The sequence below is a fragment of the Bos mutus genome, chromosome 15 (assembly GCF_027580195.1).
Source record: "Bos mutus isolate GX-2022 chromosome 15, NWIPB_WYAK_1.1, whole genome shotgun sequence".
Taxonomy (NCBI): Eukaryota; Metazoa; Chordata; class Mammalia; order Artiodactyla; family Bovidae; genus Bos; species Bos mutus.
The window spans coordinates 33221240-33240475 of record NC_091631.1 but is presented as its reverse complement, the minus strand read 5'-3'; the positions used below and the strand labels follow the sequence as shown (position 1 = coordinate 33240475).

The window sequence follows — 19236 nt, the reverse complement described above, 5'->3', positions numbered from 1 at the left end:
AGATCAGAAATTTACAGATCATCTTGAATGCCGTACTCCCTTATGCTCCTGCACCCCTATGGTGAAGGTTGTGATGAAAAAAAAAAGAAGGATTTAGTCTCCTTTTTCACTGGAAGATAACCCTCAACTGTCAGTCCCTTCAAGAGTTGCCTGAGCTGAAGAAAGCTAGCTCATTCAAGATCAGGTTCCCTTTCTGAGGCATCCTACAGTCAATGACTGATCAGCAGAAAGATATAAAGATTCACTTCCCTTACTCTGACAGAGGACAACTTTGAAAGATGTTCCCAGCTCCTCTCTGGGGTTGACTGAGGTCTTTGTTGGGCTGCTCAGCTTCTCCCTTTCCCCGATCCCACGTTCATCCTCTTTCTTACACAGGTGTTGACTCCGAGAGCCCTCCTTAGTAAACATCCTCCACAGTAATCTCTGTCTTAGAGCCTGCTTCCTGGGGAACATAATAGCTTCTCTCCCATGTTCAATCAATCACGAAGTGCTGTTGATTTTAGCTACTGAGTGTTCCTTGAACCATTATGCTTGTATCTCTACTGACATTGCCCATTATTTCTTGTACTACTCTCCCAGCTTCCTAAGTTGTCCACATTTTAATGGATGCCTCTTTATATCCACCCTCCACCTTGTAACCAGAGTGCTATGTTTGGAATACAAATCTGATTATGCCATTCTTTGGACTTCTGCTGTGGGAATAAACCAAGAATTTTAATAGAGTCTATGAAGTCTTGGACTGCAAGGAGATCCAACCAGCCAGTTCTAAAGGAAATCAATCCTCAATATTCATTGGAATGTCTGATGCTGAAGCTGAAACTCCAATACTTTGGCCACCTGATGAGAAAAACACCTTGATGCTGGGAAAGATTGAAGGCGGGAGGAAAAGGGGATGATAGAGGATGAGATGGTTGGATGGCATCACCGACTCGATGGACATGAGATTGAGTAAATTCCCTTACATGAGACTGAGTAAGGGAGTTGGCGATGGACAGGGAAGCCTGGCGTGCTGCAGTCCATGGGATCGAAAAGAACTGGACACTACTGAGTGTCTGAACTGAACTGAACTGATGAAGTCTGCATGGCCTGACTACTACTGACCTCTCTAACTACCTTGTTTCAAATCACTATGGTTCTTGTTCTCTCCACTGAAGACACCGGCCTTCTTTTTGTTTAGTTTTCAGATATATGTCTTTTAGTTACATGTCCTCTGCATGTTCCCTCTGGAAGATTTCCTTCCTTACCCAATTAACTTCTACTCATCCTTCTGATCTCAGCTCAAGATCTCAGTATTTCTCAGGGGTGTTTCTCCCTGCTTTCCCTCTTGGGTGGGCAGAATTGCAAGATGATTCCTAATGACTGTCACTCTTGTATGATCTCCTTCCCTTGGGTGTGGGTGGAACTTGTGAATGTGATAAGACATTACTCCTAAGATTATGGTACGTGGGCAAAAGGGATTTTTGTGAATATAATTAACAATGCTAATTAGTTGACCTTATGATAGATTATCCAGTTTGTCCTTATCATATGAATCCCTTCAAAAGACACAAGTTTTCTCTGGTTGGCAGCAGAAGAGGAAGTCAAAGAGATGTGAAGAACAAGATTTGATAGAGGGTAGCTGGCTTGAAAATGGAGGGGGCAATGAGGCAACAAATAGGGGTGGCTGTAGTTAGCTTGAGGATGGAGGAGGGCATACAACAGTGCCTGAGAATGGCCTCTAGTTGAGAGCCATCTCTGGCTGACAGCCAGCAAGAAAATAGGGGCCACAGTCCTACAACCACAGAAATTGGATCCTGCTAATGACAAGAATGAACCTGAAAGCAGATTTCCCCCGAGAGCCTCCAGAAGAGAATTGAGTCTGACTGACACTCTGAGTTCTGCCTGGTGATAACCACTCTGAGCAAAGAACCCAGCTTTACTGTCTGTGAGCTAATAAATGGATGTTTTTAAGCTACCAATTTCATGATAATTTGTTACTGTAGCCCTAGAAAATAACACACCTCTCATCTCAGGAGATAGCAAATGCAGACTCTTGCAAGCCATGCAAGGAAGAAGTGAGGGCACTGGAAATTTGTTAAGATTTAGAAAACCTTGGAAAGATTGCAGTAGCAACTGGTGTGGAGAGCAACTTTAGGAGTGGGATCAATTGGGAATCCATGACAGTAATTCAGGGAAGAATTGACAGTGGTTTGAACTAAAGTCATGGAAGTAGTGGAGAAGATGGCTCTAAGAGATACTTAGAAGGAAGAGGGACAGAATTTATTTATTTATTAAATGTTTATTTATTTATTTGGCTGCATCCTTGCGTCTTTGTGGCATCAGGCGGGATCTTTTGCTGTGGCACGGGGCTCTCCAGCAGTGGCGCGCAGGCTCAGTGCAGCTGTGGCGCGTAGGCTCAGTGGTCGCTGTGTGCCTGCTTAGTGGTCTCTGGGCATGTAGAATTTCAGTTCCCTGATCAGGGATCGAACCCGTGTCTCCTGCCTTGCAAGGCTGATTGAGAGACAATTTAGAGGCCATTTGTTTGTGGAAAGTGACAGAGAACAATGAAATTTAAAATGAATAATAGTTCTGGTGAAAGTTTGATAATCACCTACTGTTCCAAGCATATTGTCTTTAATCCTCACAAAAAAACTACAAATTTGAGCACAATATTATCGATTATCATTTTAAATGAAAAAACTGGCTGTGAAAGAGTTTTAGTAACTTATCCAAAGCCACAAAGCTTTGGATATAAAGGTATAAAAAAGCCACAATTCAAAGCCAGGGAGTTGGGAAATCAGAATTCAGGTGGTCCTAGTATGCTGCTTCCCAGAACGAGTAGAATTTTTATTGTTTCTCTGGTCACCGTCTTCTCATTTTGCAAATTTTTTTTCAAATTTTCTTGATTCATAAATTCTCTTACTGCATCTCTAACTCTGGTGAGTGCCTGTACACACACACACTCACACACACACACACCAACTTTTACCCACAACAAATAACACAGCCCCTGACTTCATAGAGAAAGTAATAGCTATCAGACAGAAGTTCCCACCAGAGAATCTGGTCCACTTTGGACAAGTATAGTTTCAGATGCCTGTTAGACACATAGGTAGTAATTCCAGTAGAAAGCTGAATACATAGATCGTAGGAATTAATGCAAACCATAGAATTAACAAGAGTATGTTGAATAAAGAGAAATGAGGACCAGATGAGAAGTCTGGGAAAGACCATTGTTTGAAGGCTGGATAGAGAAAGATCAACCTGCAAAAGAGCCCAAGAAAGAGCATTTAGAGGGGTGAGGGGAGAACAAGGGGAGAAAGGCATCATAAAAGCAAAAAGAGACATGCTGAATATATTCAAATGCTGCTTCTGGACCAAGATAATGAGGATGAGAAATGTACTCAGAATTCAGGGACCTAGAGAGCCTTGGCCACAGAAAGAGCCATTTTGGTGAGGTCCTAGAGCTTCCCTGATAGCTCAGTTTGTATAGAATCTGCCTGCACAGCAGGAGACCCCAGTTCGATTCCTGGGCTTGGAAGATCCCCTGGAGAAGGGATAGGCTAACCACTCCAATGTTCCTGGGCTTCCCTTGAGGCTCAGTTGGTAAAGAATCTGCCTGCAATGTGGGAGACCTGGGTTTGATCCCTGGGTTGGGAAGGTCCCCTGGAAAAGGGAAAGGCTATCCTCTCCAGTATTCTGGCCATGCGGTCACAAAGAGTTGGACATGACTGAATGATTTTCACTTTTCACTAGAGACAAAAGATGGATCCGATGTACTGAACACTGAATGTGATGGGAGAAAGTACAGCAGGTGACTTTAGACAAGTCTTCTTGAATAGTAGTTATTAAGCAAAAGAAAAAGGGTAGTAACTGGAGGGGGATGTGGAATTAAAGATTTTAAAGATGGAAGAACTAGAACTTTTTTAGTGGCAGATCAAAATACTGCAATGTGTAGAAAAGACTGAAGGAGAGAGAAAGACAGAGACAGAAACTGAGAGGCAGAGAGAAATAGAGACACTAATGCAAGTTTCTTGAGAAAAGGCAGCGAAGTATGGAACCCAGTGTACATGTGGAGGGTTCTACTTTTTGATGTAAGTAGAGACTCAATTCAGAGAAGGCAATGGCACCCCACTCCAGTACTCTTGCCTGGAAAACCCCATGGACGGAGGAGCCTGGAAAGCAGCGGTCCATGGGGTTGCTGAGGGTTGGACACAACTGAGCGACTTCACTTTCACTTTTCACTTTCATGCATTGGAGAAGGAAATGGCAACCCACTCCAGTGTTCTTGCCTGGAGAATCCCAGGGATGGGGGAGCCTGGTGGGCTGCCATCTATGGGGTCGCACAGAGTCGGACACGACTGAAGTGACTTAGCAGTAGCAGCAGAGACTCAATTGTAAAAAGCTAGTAGAAAAGAATAATTTTAGAAGAAAATGTCATGGCAACCAGATTACAAGTATATAGATGAAAATGTCATGGCAACCACATTACGAGTATGTTTCCTAGATTTTTGTGGTTAAGTGTGGCTTTATGACTACATTCTGGACAGAGGTTGTGGATGGAAGCCTTAAGTACAGCTTCCAGATTAAGTTCTTAAAGGAAAGGAGTGGATTCTCTCTTCTTTGTTGCCCTTTCTTGCAGGTGACTGTGGGTGTGGATAAGCCACCTTCAGTCATGCAGTGACTAGCTTTATTTAACAGGGCAATTGAGAGAGTGTTCAAAGAAATTGAGGATATGAGAGTTTGCTAATCTTGGAAAAGGAGTTACGGAAGCTGAAACTCCTCTGAGAAGCTTTCCTTAACCCCACACATCTGGATTAGGTGCCTCTTAACCCATAGACTTCTGTAACACCTGTATCTCTCATTCATTATGGTAATTCTCACAATTACATGTCTTTAAAAAATTTATTTATTTTATTTTTGGTTGTTTTCCGTCTTTGTTGCTGCACGCAGGCTTACTCTAGTTGGGGTAAATGGGGTCTACTCTCTATGGCTTCTCTTGTGGCAGAGTACAGGTTCTAGGGCGAGTGGGCTTCAGTAGTTGGGGCACATAGGCTCCAGAGCGCCACCTCAGTAGTCCTGGCACATGGGCTTAATTGCCCCGCTGCATGTGGGAATCTTAGTTCTTGGACCAGGGATCCAACTCGTGTCCCCTGCATTGGCAGGCGGGTTCTTAACCACTGGACCACCATGGTAGTCCCACAATTAACATGTCTTGTAATCACCCCTTTGCTTGTCTATATTCCAAGTGTCTAGCATCTATCCTTTTCTCCAACAGTTTCTCAAACCACTCCCCACACTACTCTCATTTCTATTTTTTTATGCTTAAGGAACCTTGAGTTGCTTATAATTTTGTGGTGCCTTCCATATTGTTCATCACCTATGTACCTTGCTCAATTTCTCCCCTCTAACCAAGTGCAGATGGGTAATGGGAGGTGAAGATCAGGAGTTTGTGGGTGTAAATTGTTTCAAGAAGATGGTTTGTAAAGAGGAAAAAGTCATAGATACTAGTGGGGTTATCTGGTGGTTCAGTGGTAAAGAATCTGCCTGCATTGCAGGAGACTTGGGTTCGGTCCCTGGGTTGGAAAGATACTCTGGAGAAGGAAATGGTTACCCACTCCAATATTTTTGCCTGGAGAATTTCATGTGGGCTACAGTCTATGGGGTCTCAAAGAGTTGGACATGACTGAGTGACTGATGCTTTCACTTTTTTTCACGGGGGAGGAGGGACATACCATGAGAGGAGGAAGAAGGAAGAGAGATTAAAATGCAACACGAAGGGGAGTCAAACCTCATTGCTCAAAATCAGGAGATTCCATCTGTGCCAGGGATTAAGCCAGCATTTGGAGAGAATGTGAGATTGCTGAGGGCCAGGAAACAGGGGAACGTTAGATGACAGCAGAAGGAGAACTTCAAAGTCAATATGAGTAGACAGAGGACAGAGACCTGGACCCTTATTTCAGAACAAGTCAGAAAGCTAGATCAAGGAGGCAAGTGCAGGAGGCCCTTAAATAGGGCCAGGTTCAGTCCTCAGGGAAGCTGCCTTTCTGACTCAGGCCTTGTCCTGTCAAGGTTGTCAGTTTTCTGTTTTTTGGTGCCTGCCTGCCTGTGTGTGTGTGTGTGTGTGTATGTGTGCGCGCGCGCGTGCATGCATGCATGCATGCACATGTGTGTCTTGCAGGGGGTGCTGGTCCACCTTGCTTGACTCTTGTGGCTTAGAACAATCTACCTTTGCCTTGGAGAAGTTTGAGCCACCCATGCTACTGCTCAAGGTGGGCACATGATCCTTCTTTCAATATTCTATATCACAGTTGAGATAAGAGGGGAATGTTTAAATAAACAATACATCAGTAAATATGCAAGGGAGAGAATGCAAGAGAAAAGCACATAGTGTCGAATGCACAGCCAAATAACCTGCTTGATAAGGTAGGGCTTATTCCAGGTAGCCTGAAGGTCCACAAAACATCAACACTTTCCCTGGGGAGGCCAGTGTTCATGCACGTGGTCAGGAACACACTCTGCCTCCACAGCCCTGACCCTGACACACATGCAGCTGGGATCGAGAGCTAGGAGGGAAACCAGTCATTTACTCCTTGGGGAGCCTGCTGGCCCAGTGGCTTAATCTCTCCCCTGTGACTGTGTGGGTTGCCTCCTCCCCTCACCTTTCAAGGCCTTCTTTTCTCTGCATTTCTGTGATGTGCAGATATGCCTCTCTGCTGAGCTCCTGCCCACACACTCCCTGCCCACATCGAAAGTCCTTCCCTTGGCATGATTAAACAAAGAGGCAATGAGCTGAGAAGACAGACAGGCAAGAACCAGAGCATGTAGGGATGTTGGGCAGAGGAAAGAAACCAAGGGAAGGACCAGCCTTCCAGAGCCTGGGGCTTATGCTGTGGGGAGCAGAGCGTACACTGGGGACTGGCTCCCACTGGAAGGTTACATGTGGCTTCAGATGTGGGCTTTCACAGGTAGGCTACAGGGTCCTGGAGACCCCAGGTCAGGGCCTTACTTGAGGGCTAAAAGGGCCATAGGAAGGCTCACCCGGGAGGTTAAACAGAGAAGGCGTCTAGGAATACATTCGTGCCTCTGGGGCCCTGTGAGACCTGCTGGTGGAGGGCACGGCTGAGGACAACAAGCCAAGGTACTGAAAATGGAAAAGCAGTGGCAGACACAGAGAGGGTCCATGCATCCTGGGTGAAAAGCACAAGAGTTTTCAAACTGGGAGACGGCAGTTCTGAATGATCCCAGCCATTCCATGTGTTGCCCTCAACAGGTATTCATACCTTGGGCTCTGATTTAGCATAACTTCCTCAGTAATGTCTTTCAGCCGCACCACTGCTGTCTTCGCTAGAAAATTTGAATAAGGTTTTTCTTAAATCAGTCAAGACTCGGATTTTAAGATTCCATTTCTCCCTGGGTAATTCTCCCAGCTGTGCAAGGAAAGCACTCCTGAGGCCTGGGAGGGAGCTGGGAGGAGAGAGAAAGAAAGCGCTTCGCCCTCTGCTGGCCAGATTTAGCATTGCCAGCACAGCCCCTAGGCCCAAGGCCAAGGAGGGCTGCGAGGACCCTCAAAGGCATATTCTTACCTGCTGCGGCGGCTGCTGCTGCTAAATCGCTTCAGTCGTGGCCCACTCTGTGCGACCCCATAGATGGCAGCCCACCAGACTCCCCCGACCCTGGGATTCTCCAGGCAAGAACATTGGAGTGGATTGCCATTTCCTTCTCCAATGCATCAAAGTGAAAAGTCAAAGTGAAGTCGCTCAGTCGCGTCTGACTCTTTGCGACCCCATGGACTGCAGCCAGTATACTAGGCTCCTCCGTCCATGGGATTTTCCAGGCAAGAGTACTGGAGTGGGTTGCCATTGCCTGCTCCCATTCTTACCTGCTAGAGCGGTAAGAATAATGGTCTTAACTATTATTCATTGTTAAGCAGTTGCTTTCTGTCAGGCACTGATAGACAGTTTACATTCATAATCTCATTTACATTTTAATTCTCCAAGCATTTCTTTCAATTTTCTTTCAATTTTGTAGGAGGCTGAATCCCCCAGCTACTAAGTGATGTTTCAGAACTACCATCTGACTCTGATTGACTATCAGCACATTTTGGCCCCAAACTCTTATTTTTTGTGCTTTTAGGCCAGGCTAATACCTGCACTGACTTGGGCTATGCCCTGACCCAAGTTTCAACCCAGCTTGATCATCTACCTCTGATCCAAGCCTCAAGCCAAACCCTAGCTTCACCTGCAAGCTGGGATCCACCCACCTGTCCTCCTGCTCCTGGCTCCTAGTAAAAGAAAATTCAGATCTTCCCTGGATTGGATGGCCAGACTCCCTGTGAATCTGATTTCCTCCCAAGCTGGCTACTTTATTTCCATCTGTCTTTGCCATTAGCAGTCAAACCCTCAGTAAGAAAAAGGTGAAGCAGGGTGGGCTGAAGAAACTCCTGTGGGGAAATGGCTAATTGGGAACACTGAGGAGGAATGTACATCCCAAATCTTAGCCAGGCCAAGGTGTTCTGAGGTTAGTGACCCAGCAAGGGAAATGGGTCCTACAGAGGTGGGGATGGAGGTGGGGTGGGAAGAGCTAAGCCAGAAGCAGCTGAGCTATCAGCAGAAGGGCCCAGTTTTGAAACCCCTTAAGGAATCTGGTCGTGACTCCGGAACTCCTCCCACAGCTGCATGCATGAGGGCAGACAGCTGGAACTAACAGCTCTTCTCCAGAACAGTGGGTGGTCCCTTGTCTAGGTATGTAGCCTTGAGATCACACTTCAGCACACTGGCTTGCTGGTGATTCACAGGCGCCGCTCTGCACCATGACTAGCTCCCTCTCCCCTGGTTACTACCTGGTTACCACCGTTATAGCCTGCAACAGTCATTCTCAAGAAAAGGAGGAGCTTGCCTGGCCTTGGCCTCAAGCTGAGGCAGTTCCATTTCTTAACTCCCTAGAAGAAACAGACAAACCTAGGTTTCATTCCATGTGATTTAGGAGCCCTGTGTTACTGGACAAATTACCTAATCTCCCAGAGCCTTTGTTTCCTCATTTCAAAATGGGGAAATAATACCATGTTTCTCATAGTTATAAAGATTAGCTGAGACAATGCACTTAGCCCAGGACCTGGCATAAACAGCTTTACAATTTTGTTGCTGTTGCTTAGTCACTAAGTTGTGTCTGACTTTTTGTGACCCATGGACTGTAGCCTGCCATGCTCCTCCATCCATAGGATTTCCCAGGCAAGAATACTAGAGTGGGTTGCCATTTCCTTCTCTAGGGAATCTTCTTGATCCCGGGATTGAACTTGATCCCAGGAATCTTCTTGATCCCGGGAATCTCCTGCAATTCTCCTGCATTACAGGCAGATTCTTTACTGCTGAGTCACTGGGTAAGTCCAACTTTACAAAATCCTATGTAATTTTTTTAGCTGCTCTGTGGGCTTCAGTTTCCTATTTAGAAAAATTAACATAAAGCAATGTAAGTTTCCTAATATTGCTATAAGAACCAAATGAGATAATTTACATATAGCAGTTAAAAATGACTGCATTTGTGCTCAGGCAGTCATGTTTGACTCTTTATGACCCTATGGACTGTAACCTGCCAGGCTCCTCTGTCCATGAGATTCTTCTGGCAAGAATACTGGAGTGCATTGCCATTTCCTCCTCCAAGGGATCTTCCCCACCCAGGGATCAAACTCGTGTCTCCCAAGTCTCCTGCATTGGCAGTCGATTCTTTACCACTAGTGTCATAACTGTGTGTAAAAAATTGGATTTTTCCTTAATTCTCTAAATTAGACAATTGTCATCTAAACATTTAACCACCTATCTTACTGAAAGATTTAATCTCCCTGTGTTTTGTGACTTTCTTTCCATTCTCTCGTCCTCCAAATTTAGGGTCTTATAAAAATATCTGTGGATTTTATGTTGGACAGAGTATCTGGAGACCAGGAGGCTCTGTGGCAGTCGGACCATGTTGGTAATGCAGGTCTGCACCTCATTCACTCAAGCCTGAGCTCCCTCTAGTGGATGCTGCTTTGAGACTCCAGTATGCCCTGGGGCAAAGTGATCTTCCTGCAGTTTCCAAAGATTTGATCCTTAGAGTTCCTTCTAAGCCTGGGCTGAAAGTGTGGTCCAGGCTGCTTTCCTTCCCAGTAGCCCTGTGATAGGTAGAATTTTGGCTCCCATTATCTTTGCCCTCTGGTGTTATTTCTGTGATTATGGCGAAAAGGGACTTTACAGATATAATTAAGGTTAATAACCTGCTGACCTTAATTAAAATATTGAGATTATTTTGGATTATCTGGGTGAGCCTAATCTAATCATATGAACCTAAAAAGCAGAGGTCTCTCTCAGTCTTAGAAGCAGGAGTAAGAGATTTGGAGAATGAGAAAGACTTAACATGCCTTTAGTGGCCTGAAGATAAAGGGGCCATGTGTCAAGGAAATAAAGATCTCAGTTCCACGAACAAAAGACACTGAATTCTTCGAATAACCTGAATGATCTTGGAAGCAGACTCTTCCCAGAGACTTCAGATAACAGCCCAGCCCAACTGACACCTTGATTTTGGTTTTGGGAGGCCCAGTTGAGCCAGAGGACCCAGTTAAGCCACACTATGCTCAGATTTCTGACTCAGAATTGTGAGATAATTAATGACTACTGTTTTAAGCTATTTGTGGCAATATGTTACTTCAATAAAAGAAAACTAATATAATGTTCAAGAATCCCATTTCTTTCCTTAGTCTTAGAGAATCTCCTTCCTCAGAAGTACAGACACTTCTGCTTTTTCAACTCTAAGCCATCACAGACAGCTGGGCACAATTCACCCTTAGGTGAATTTTTTGTGAAAACCTTGGAGCCTTGTTTTTTTTCTTTTTTTATTATAGAATATTGTTATAATTGTTCTGTTGTGTTATTTTTAAATTTATTTTTTTTAATTGAAGAATGATTGCTTTACAGAATTTTGTTGGTTTCTGCCAAACATCAACATGAATCAGTCATAAGTATACATATGTCTCCTCCCTCCTGGGAGCCCTGTTTTTATAAACAAAAGCTAGGGCAGAGAGTTTCTGAACATTTCTGTTTTGACACTGCAATTTGAAAAGCTTTAAGTCTAGGGGATACAAAACTTTAGGTACTTTTTTACGATGAGAGGAGGGATAAAATGAACAAAACCCAAATGAATACCTCTGTGAAGTTTCCTGCCACATATATAAATGCTTAGCCTAGCAATTGACATACAGTAAATTACACTCTTTGGACTAAAAGATTGTTTTTGTTGATGTTTTGTTGTTGTGATTCCAGGAACTTAAAATTGTGTTCCCTGCTGCCCATCCTGGCTCAATTCTATCCAACTTGTTCCCTAATTGTCAAAATGCTGTTTCCCACACAGGAGGGGTGTCAGTCTGCAACTAGAGGGCCTCAACAAGGGCCTATTCAAGATGTCTTGTGGTATAGTTGCTCCACCATCTTCCCATCCTGGAAAAGCGGAGACACCAAAATGCACAGCTGACTCCAGAATTTTGCTCCTGCTTCTAGGATAGGCAAGATGGCCAGTTATCACCCTCCTTGTGCTCAGAATTCTGCCAGGTGGCAGAAGCCACCTGTTCTAGGAGAGCCTTCTCTTGGGACAAGTATGTACATTATAAATGAAAAGCTTATTTTTAGCACCCTGAATCCATCAGAGACCACCAAAGTGGCCTTCATTACCCATTCTAGCTCAGCATGACTGGAGGGCAGAGATGGTAGGAAAACCTCTTGAGAAACTGACACATCTTCCTCCAAAATTGGATCTTTGCCTGCTTCAACTCTCATCTCTGTTTGCCAAATAAATATTTAGGTACCTAAAACCTGGCAGAGTTTTAGCTCTGAGGACCCAGCAATAATCAAGAGACCCCATGCCAGCCCTATGGTTCTCATAATCGGTGAGGAGGATATCACAAAATAACCACAGATTTTGAAATGATCGAAAGTGCAGTGACCCTCATAATCTCTCCTGACACCTCGGCTCCAGCCTCAGTCTCAGTTTCTGTGCCCATTTGAAGAAGTTTTGTTTCAAGTCCTTCGTGTCTGAGTCCCTCTGTGTCACCTGTATCGTGACCAAAAAGTTGGTCGACGTAGAGGACACCAACACCTCTGGGACTGTCTCCATGACAACACATCAGCATATCCTGCCCTCAGAGCCCTGGAGACCCTACCCTACGTTCGTGTACCACTTATAATAATCATTCTTGATATTCTGTAACTGATTATTCAGCATCTTGAAATCATGAGAAAATTAAAGACCAATGTTGTTTACATTTCCCCTGTGGTCTGACTTTTGTGGGTGCTTAAAAGTCATATTATGAACCTTTCAACCACAAAACCTAAAATCGGGTTTTGCTTCCCACCTAATAGGAGACGTTCTCACCTAAAAACTTGCTACCACTATGAAATAAAAACTTTGTACCCATATTTTCTTCTTGCTCCTTTCTGCCTCCTGAGCAACCCTGGTGCTTCCCCATGTGCTCCTGTATGGCACAGTGTGCTCACTTCCTGTTGGGGACTGTAAGTAATAAATCTTCTTTCAGTGGCATTGATCTCTGAGTATGTCATCACTCAGTCAATGTAATATAAATTTATCAGTTTAATGTTGGTAAATTAAATTCCAAGCACATTTTAAAATACTGCCTGGCACAGCTCACACCCAAAGACTGGCCAGGCCCTGGAGGAGCTAAAATTATGGCAAGGGTGAATATGATTCAGAGATGACATTTGACTCTGCTCCACAGACCCCATAACACCTCTTCTGCCCCAAACCTGCAGACCTTCTTCTAAGTATGTCACAGTTTCTCCAGAACTCCCCAAACACTCATCTCCAGTTGTCCCCAATCATGATACTTTGCTCCACTGAGCCTCCATTCTCCATCCTATGTCTTGGAATGCTGTACAGAGAAGGAGGACTGGATTTCTGCCAGGACCAAGGCCAGCTCTGAGAACCATCATGGTAGGATAGGGCCAGGTTTACAGTCCTGGAAACTATTCTTCCCTTGGAAGAGATCAGTTCTGGGGGTCAGTTCTGAGGGTAAGGTATACCTGGTCCTAGGTTCCAGGGCTGAACTGAAGGAAGGAAAAGGGAGCAGGTATTTACTCTGGCTTACTAAGTAAGATTGAACCCCTCAGAGCTCATGAGGTTGAGGATACAAAACCTGCTGTGAGATGCAATGGTCAGGGTGTATATGTGAATGTGTCTATGAAAACATGTGCATACTTACAGCAGTAAGATACATAAGCTTGCTATACTGTGGCACAATGATTCTTCATTCATCAGTCCTCTCATCTCTTTGAAGCCAGCTACTACACAGCCTGTGCCCCTTGCCCCTGTAACCCAGAATTCAGACAGAATTTATCCTGGCTGGCTCACATTGGCTTTGGTTTTTTTCATCAACCCCATAAATGCTTAGTGAGGAAGCAACACTTTATTGAAGTGCTGTTTGCAGGGTACACTTGTGAACCCCCCATGTGGAGGAGCATTTAAAAGATACCTTGGAACAAGAGGGCTATAGATATGCTTTTGTGTGTTCACAAGTGTGTGCAGATCCATGGACGACATCTGTGTGTATTGATGTGTGACTCTCAGTATACGTGTGTTTATGAGGTGTGTGACTGAATGTACTTATATGGTGTTGGTATAAGACTTATGTAGGTGAGAAAGATGTGTGCTCTGAGAAGGGGAACTCCAGAGCATTTAATATGGATTTCACAGTCTCCTGGTCAGTGTGCATATGTGCAAATAGGTATGTGTGCATGTGTGCTTGTGTGCATGCATGTGTGTGTGTATAGTTCTGGTGAGCAGAGGTTGAATGTATGCTACACTCCTGCATCTCTAGGTGGTACATCTACAGACCCAGTTCACGCCCATCTCTGTAACCCAGCAGACAGGATGGCAGAGTTTCTGCAGGCAGATTTCCCTACAAGTCTGGATTCACTTGGTGGTGGGAGTCCTGGGGATAGACATGGGGTCACTCTAGGCCTGGAGGTCCCTCCTGGCCAGCTCTGCCCTCTCCATCTTTGGACGTTCCCTCCCCAGGTTCGCCCTCGTCATCAGCCTCCATGAGTTCCTCAGGCATTGGCCACTCCCGGGTCTGCCACTCCAGCCGCTCGATGCGATAGGCAATCTTGAGTGCACCGGACTCCAGCTCAGCCAGGAGTCGAGCGAACTTGGTTTGCAGATCATCGAGTTGCTGGTCTAGGCCTCGCAGCCGGGCCTCCGTGGCCTCCTGTAGGGCGATCTCGGCTGCCTCCGCGTTTACATCCAACTTGTTCATTTTGAGCAGGATCTCACGGCCCTTTTCCTCCATAACAGCCTGGGCCTGCGGGTACTCGCTCAGCACTTCCCGCAGGTCCTCCTTGCTCAGGCAGAACAGGTCCGAATAACCTAGACTCTTGATGTTGGCTGTGCGGCGATTCCCAGACATGTTCCCTGTGGCCGAGGAGCAGACAGGTGGGAGGACAGTTAGTCAGGGTGGGTGTGAGGGGGTATTTTCCGTCTGAACCCGGACCCCCACCTCCACATTTGTGCTTCTGAGCCTCTCTTTCTGTCTCATTAATTCTTTCATTCTGTAATGTACTGGGTGGGGACTAGGCTGTGTGCTGAGTGGGTATCAGTGACTTGCCTCCAAGAGTTCAGTCTAGAGGAGATAGACATTTGATGGAATAGTTACCTAACAGCACAGTCAATGCAGTGTAGATGAGCATCTGGTACTGTGGGAAGACAGGCAAAGAGCCCCAGACAAGCTTTAAGGCAGAGAATTCAGGGAAGCCTGGAGGAACTGATGCCTAGACTGAGTGGGAGGTAACCAGGGGAGGCGGGGAGGGCAACTAGGCAGAGGGAGGAGCATGAGCAGAGGGAAGGAGGTAGGAAAGAGTTGGGTGGTTACAGAGTACAGCAGGCATGGCAGAGAGGCCAGAGTGCAGCGTGTGAGGAGCTGGGGAGAGATGGAGAGAGCCAGGTCAAGGCCCACAGCCCTGGCAAGGAGTCTAGACCTTAGCTAAAGGACAGAAACTACTGAACTATTTTTAGCAGGGGAACTGTATGGTATCATTTGCATTTTAGAAAGCTAATGGTGGGTGGCTGGTGGGAAGATAGGTTCTGAATGCTGCGGAGTCTCAAAGCTAGAAGGACCTTAGAAAGGGCAAGGGAGCCACCATTTGTTGAACTCTTGCCACGTGCCAGGCCCCGCACTGGGAGCCTCACCCATACAGCTCATTTAATTCTTACAAATAACTCTATGGGTTTTGAATATCACCCCTCTTGGGTAGGTGAGGAAACTGAGGCCTAAAAGAGGTAAGTGATTTGTCCAAAGTCAGGTAGATAGGCCAACTGCATACCAGATACAGGGCTTGAGGGGGTCCTTGGCTGACAAGTGTGAGACCTTTAAGACAACTAGAGAGTGGGATCCCCAGGCTGAGAGCACATTCTAGTCTTCGTCAGTGACAGCGTGCTTACCCCTTTTAAGTTTTTCCCATCTCCTGTGGCCTTGGTGTCTTTACCTGTGCTGTCCTCCTTCACAGGCTGATAAGAAGAATAAATGAGCCGGTGTACAGTACCTAGCCTGGACTGGAGTTGATGGAGTAAACCGAAGTTTATTCCTTCTACCTCTCTTTCCATTTGGCTATGAGAAAGCTCTTTCTCATATTGACTTCAAGTGTGTATACTTATCACCCATGTCAGCTTGGACAAGTTCCCCAAATTCTCTGTGCTCCAATTTCCTTGCCTTTAAACTGTGAATAATAGTACCTACTTTATAGAACTGCTGTGAGAATTAAATGAATTGGTACACATGAAGAACTTTGAACAGGGCATGTAGTAAGCATGTAGAGACTATTAGCCATTATTATTACTAATTGCTATTATCTTGGCACTTTTCACTGATCTGTTGGTGCTTTGGGTGAATACTCACAGAGCAAGTCTGCTCTCTCTTCCAAGGACCCAACCTTCTCATGGACGTTGACTCAGCCTCTTCTCAGGGAAGAGACCCTCTGTGTCCTGCCTCTCTCTTGAGCCCTCTAGTGACTCAGGCAAGGGCCAGCTGTCCTTAATCTGTGGGCCCTGAAGTGCCATCTGGTCTCAGCACAGGGTTCTGCTGTCCCCCTTCCCCTCCTGTAGTCCAGTCTCCAGAACAAATGCTGAGGTGCCCACCTTTGATGTTGATGATGCTGATCTCCCCAAAGTAGAGCCCTGCACCAAGCACAGCATACTGGGTGACACCATCGTCCGCCACCACGGCCAGCTGACCCTCTCGGATGATGTACATCTCTCGGCCAATGTCCCCTTTGCGGCAGACATATTCACCCGGCGAGTAGGTCTGGGGCTGCAGCTTCAGCACCAGCTCCTCCAGCAGGCTGGCCTCACAGTTTTGGAAGATCTGTACCCGGCTCAGGGTAGGCAGGTGCACAGACACGGCCACTTCTGCCCGCAACCGCTCGGGCAAGTGCTGTAAGATGGCTACCTCATTGGTCATCTTCTTGTTGATCTGCAGGTGCTGGTACCTGGGGGGAATGGTAGTAGCAGTCCTCACCAGCCCCTTACGTGCCTCCCTCTCCATTTTCCATCAGGGTTCTCGGCTCAGCTTCAGCCAAGAACCCAACCACACTGAGCTCTCACAAGGGTCATACGAATACTTGACAGTTGGTTGATAAATATCTTAGTCCACTATCTCCTAGTCACAGACATATTTTGACCTCTTCTCTCCCATCCAGGGCCTGGAAGCCTTTACACAGTGGACAGAGCCTTAATTCCCGTCAGGCTTTACCCACCCACCATTCCATGATGTCTTGTACCGTTCCACTAAAAATATCTACTTCAGTCACCAAGCCCCATCTTCTTTAGAGGTCTTCTGTTCTATGTCCCTAACTTGGTGACACTTCCCCTTGTTCACCCTACAGTATGGACTCCATGACAGAGTCAACCATCTTGTTGTTGGTCATCCTCTGAGGAGTATTGCTCTTACCTCTTACACCTTCCAGGACCTTCTGAGTTCTACCAGGTGGTGGCAGTTCCCATTCCCTGGGTTCTGTGTTAGCTTTCCTTGTGTATGATTTCATCTCCCTGTCAATCTCTTACCCAACCCCTTTCCTTAAGTCCATACCCAGTTAATGGAGGACATCCTTTTCCAAGTTCCACCCAGTGAACCCCCCAATGAATACCACATCCTAAGTGCCCTGCCTGACCCACCAGGCAGTAAGAACCCAGCTACCTTCCTCAGAGTCTATCCTACACACCTCTTCCTGTCCTGGTCTGGAACCCCAGTATCCTCACCAGTCAATGACTCTCCGCTCCAGCCGGTGGTTGACATGATGCAGCTTCATGTACTTCTTCACCAGCGCGTGGTCTGGGTAGAAGGCTGCATCTGCTGTGTTCATGTTGTAGATGACAGAGCTCATGCTACCCATGATGGTGGCGAAACCCATGACTGCCAGCAGGAAGTCACCCACCATGAAGAGGTACTCCTCCTCCTGGGCTGGCAGCGGTGTGTCGCCCACAGTGGTCAGGATTAGCGTGGAGAAGTAAAAGCTGTAGAGGTACTGGCGCCGCAGCCGCTCAAAGCCCGGCTGTGCAGGGTCGGGGTACACCCAGACGTCACGCCCGAAGCCCAGGTACCGGGACAGGGCAAAGTAGAGGCAGCTGTTCCAATGGATCACCACAAAAATGTAAAGCATCAGCTTGGCGATGCGGAAGGCGTTCGGGTAAGCTGTGCGGGTCTCCATGCGGTCAAAGGCCTCAAAGAGGCGGGGCACTCGCAGAAAGCGGTTTAGCCTCAGCGTGGGTGTGTGTGGACCCAGACTCACGTAGGCAACATCCGTGGGCAACAGGGAAACCAGGTCCAAGAAGAAGCTCCAGGTGCGAACGTAGCGACTCGAGATCCTACCTTTGTCCACCACCAGGATGCCCTGTTCCAAGAATCCTGGTGGGGAAGGGGGCTCAGTCGTGGGTGGGGTCAGGTATGGGGCGGAGTCGGGGCACCTTCCTGCTTCCGGGTACAGTAATGAGGTTGAGGGTGGGTAGGCCAGGGCAGCACAGGGAGACAGTTACAGGGACAGGATGGGTTGGGCCTAACACTGCTCCAGGGTTTCTGGGGTGAGCACTGGGGTATTGTAAACACAGACATGTGACAGTGCTATGAGGGAGGGGGTCACTTTCTTGTTACTAAGAGGCTCTCCTTAGGAAGGGAACATGGAAGGAAGGTCAGTCCTGAGACTCACTGACCAGTGTGGAAGCGCACCACGATGTCCAGGAGGTAGAACAGGTCACTCGTGTAGTCCAGCACTAACCAGGCCACCAGATAACCATGCTGCAAGTCGGGGAAGCAGGCTCTGCGTGGTAGGGACAGAAGGGATTGGCTTAAGGGATCCTTCTGTGTGTGAGGTATTGTCCCCAAGCCGCTGAGCACTAAACCTGGGCCCTTGCATTGGCGCCGCCCTCACACACACCAGCCCCGAGCAAGGGCCCGCCCTCTTCCTGGGCCTCATTCTTTATCCCTGGTCTCTGCTTAGGGCCCTTCCCATAGCGGCAAACCTGCACACCACGATGATGAGGTTATACATTACTGGGAAGACCATTGTGTTCAGCCACCAGTAGTAGTAATCTCCAGATGGGTCCAGGACTGGCAGAGACTTCCTGTGGGCAAAAGAAGTCGGGTTTCAATTATCCATGGTTCGCTGTTGCCCTTGCCACCTGGTGCAGCAAGGAGGGATCAGGCTCCATCTGGTGAGGCAGACAGATAGACAGAGGGGACCAGGATTTCTCACCTGGCTTTGGTCAGGACAGAAGGGCTGGACTCTGTCGTCTTCACTTTGCTGTCCTGGCTCATGGTTCTGTGGCCTGCTGCCTGGGGATGAGATATCCAGGGCCTCTGCCTGCAGGTGGTTTCAGGAAGTGGGGGCTAGAGCCTGCCTTTCCAGAAGAAGCTGCCCTTGGTCTCCAGCTGCAATTCCTCCCTCTTTGGCTGCTGAAGCTCTTAGCAACGCCACCAGAGCCAGCCGCTACCAAAGTGGTGGAACCTGTGTGGCTCCAGCACTCCACCCTGTCTCCTAGGGCTCGGGTTTACACCTATCCAACTAAACATCTCTAATGAGGTCCTTGGAGACGGTGGGGGTGTATGCCTCAGAGGTAAGGCTAAACCTTGTCTCCCTCCACCTTCCTCAAAGCTGAACTACATAAGGGCTTTCTAGTGGGGAGACTTGGTTGCCTGTGTAGGTTTAGGAATTCATTGTTTTACCTTGTGCAAAT

The 19236-nt window shown here is 47.0% G+C and overlaps 1 protein-coding gene across 1 annotated transcript; it reads right to left on the bottom strand.

The window, feature by feature from the left end:
- Positions 1 to 13606: 13606 nt before the first annotated feature.
- CNGA4 (cyclic nucleotide gated channel subunit alpha 4) lies at positions 13607 to 19010 on the bottom strand. Its single transcript, XM_005907126.2, has 6 exons — positions 18756 to 19010; positions 18523 to 18624; positions 18214 to 18320; positions 17266 to 17911; positions 16147 to 16496; positions 13607 to 14427 (listed from the first exon to the last, which is right to left on the bottom strand). Exons 1-6 carry the CDS (start codon positions 18815 to 18817, stop codon positions 13967 to 13969), a joined length of 1728 nt encoding a protein of 575 aa, XP_005907188.2. The 5' UTR covers positions 18818 to 19010; the 3' UTR covers positions 13607 to 13966.
- Between the last annotated feature and the right edge of the window lie 226 nt (positions 19011 to 19236).